The 2957-nt window shown below is 40.4% G+C and overlaps 1 protein-coding gene across 1 annotated transcript; it reads left to right on the forward strand.

Moving 5' to 3' along the window:
• The first annotated feature begins 916 nt into the window (after nucleotides 1–916).
• On the forward strand, nucleotides 917–2044 carry LOC141459918 (uncharacterized). The gene has a single exon (XM_074139482.1). It carries the CDS (start codon nucleotides 917–919, stop codon nucleotides 2042–2044), a length of 1128 nt encoding a protein of 375 aa, XP_073995583.1.
• Nucleotides 2045–2957: the final 913 nt, after the last annotated feature.

Genomic DNA, 2957 nt, shown 5'->3' on the forward strand with positions numbered 1-2957 from the left:
GAAATCACCTATTTTATCCATTTGGAAATCTTAGACCCCCATTAGAGCTTTTACGCTATTTCAAAAACTGTAAAATTACCTACAATCGTCAGAGGTATCAGGGTCGCGTATACGCCTTATTGTGGACATTAATGTTTAAACTTTCTGTATAATAATGCCTAATCTGGTGTAGAGAGATCAGTCATTCGCCTTCACGCTGACTGGTACATCGAGTGTGCTTAGTAATGACATATTTCCTCCCACTGTCTATCATCAGAAGGTTACAGCATCGGTTTACTCAGCCTAAAATCCTACAACTCTATACCAAATATAATTCAAGATTAAACAATAAATTTCATTTCGGGGATAGAGTAATTGAAATTTCTACTGGTGCGTACGAGATTGACGCTATTGCAGAATACCTAAAGTAATCTCCAGATTTTATCGAAATCATAGGTAATAGGTTCACGCTAAAAGTTGAACTAATGTGTTCACAACCGATCTATTTCAACAAGGAACATTCCATTGGTCCGCTACTCGGATTCACAAAACATAGAGTGTTGGAGAAGATGGCGGTTCATCAGCCTGATGAACTAGTGAGAATACACATAATGTGAATACGGTGGCAGTTAATTGTGATTTGGCCACAGGTTCCTAAGGAAATCGAGAACCTGGACATATAACATATGAATTTTCTGCTACAGTTCCTCCAGGTTATAAGCTAGTACGATTACCAAAAGAAAAAAAGTATAAAAAGCGGTAGCGTTAGGACTAAACCATACAGTACTACTATCCATAGGACAACGTTAACACCTGAAAATATCAAATTTCTACAGAGAATAGAATTGGTGGTAAAGCCGCAATGGAAGAGATATTAAACGTGAATGATGAAGTAGTTTTTGACGATCGCATCACCGACTACCAATAGCATAATCATATGCCCATTAATAGTTCAATGAACAATTCTGATGAAATCTTTATCTCCATTCAACAGCAGGACATATTCACCGTTCCTTCAAAGAGTTTTCTCTACATTCAAAGGCAGGTGAAAAGAGAAGCTGATCAAGATGCTAAATTAGTGAGAAATGCCTTCTTGTTTCTCTTTGACGAAATCAAATATCTGTTGAATGGAGTTTTGATTGACCATGTCCGTAACCCTGGAATTACCTCCACTCTTAAAGGTTATGTACCTTTTACCAGAGGCAAGGTGGAAACATTGGAAATTGCAGGATGGAAACCTCTAAGTGCACATGTAAATCTAGCGGACGAAGAGGGAAATTTTGATTGTTGCATTCCACTGGATACCGTCATGTGCTTCTTTGAAGATTACAATAGAATAATTCTACAGGGTAGACATGAACTTATTCTGCATAGAAGTAAAAGTGATAAAGACTCAATGGTTGCCGCGCATGCGACTACAAAGGCTAATATCGAGATCAAGTCTAGCCAATGGAAGGTACCGTATGTGAAAGTGTCTGATCAACAGAAATTAAAGTTTCTAAATGTTGTCAAAAAGGGGAAGACCATTCCCATGGCATTTAGATGTTGGGACCTTATTGAATATCCAACCCTACCTGCATCTACTAAACATACTTGGGCTTTGAAAACTAGCACAAATTTGGAAAAACCACGCTATGTTATTTTGGGATTTCAAACAAACAGGAAACATAATTTCACTGCAGATCCTACAATCTTTGATCAGTGCAACATTACAAATGTGAAACTGTTTTTAAATTCACAAGCGTATCCCTATCACGACCTAAATGTAAACTACACCAAAAACTACTACAGTTCCGTATATTACATGTATCAGGATTTCCAAAATAGTTACTATGGAAAAGAAAACAATCCTCTATTGTGCAAACATATGTTTAAGGAGCTTGCATCCATTATTGTGATTGATTGTTCACGTCAATATGAAGCCATTCGCTCATCCTCTGTTGATATAAAAATTGAGATGAAGTGTAGTGAGGCCTTCAAGGCCAACACCACAGCGTACGCATTAATTCTACAAGATACACTGGTGGAATACTCACCTCTACAAGGTCTAATCAGGCGTATATAAAACCAGTTTTTTATTTGTGGGGGATTGCTGGATATATAATGCGGCTGCTTCCGGAGAGATTCAGTCACAGTCAGTCCACTAGCAAATATGAACGGTGTGGTGATCTATTTTCAGGCTTTTCTTTTCAAGGAAAAGTTTATCGTCCAGGATATTACCCTTGTAGATCTCCTCAATTACACCGTCATCGCACATTGGCTGCTCACGCCCCCAGAAAAAAGTAAGAAGAAGAAAGTACATACCCAAACAAATGGCTGGAGAGCAATCTCCATGCCATCGAATAGACGAAAGGGAACATTTGGTTCGAAAAATGTAATTCATTATTCCAGGAAGCTACGCAAGATTTCAAGGCATTGTTTGGAAAAGGATGAGAAAAGCGTAAGCACATGGGAAATATCCTTGGAAGAGATGCAGTAGAGAGGATTTGGCGGTTCTGGCACACATAAAATACAAAATGGCGGCCATCCCCACCCCTAATACCCCCTCTTCCGTCCTCTACTCCCACCCCTTCTTATTGACCAATCATCGAATTCGACAAAGGTTTTAGGCTACGCCCCTTCCCCCACCCCACCCTTCTGAATCGACCAATCAGCGAAATCGATGACACCACCATTACCCCCACTCCAACCCTTACTCTTAATTATTGACCAATCAGCGTATTCGACGACATCCCTTTACCCCCACCCTAGCCCTAATCCTGTTACATGACACCTACCTTTACTCCCTCCCTCTACCACCTCTTGGTCGTTGTATTCGTTGGCCTCCTAAGCTCCTCCTACAAGATGGCGGCTCTCTTGACAGCTGTAGTACACAACATGGCGGTCCTTGTACCAGCTGATGACCACAAGATGGCGGACCTCGTACCAGCTGTAGACCACAAGATGTGTGAATGTTGGTGGCGGGTGTGTGAATGCAG

This window comes from Rhodnius prolixus, unplaced genomic scaffold, assembly GCF_049639745.1.
Source record: "Rhodnius prolixus isolate KJV_2025 unplaced genomic scaffold, Rpr scaffold_29, whole genome shotgun sequence".
Classification (NCBI taxonomy): domain Eukaryota; kingdom Metazoa; phylum Arthropoda; class Insecta; order Hemiptera; family Reduviidae; genus Rhodnius; species Rhodnius prolixus.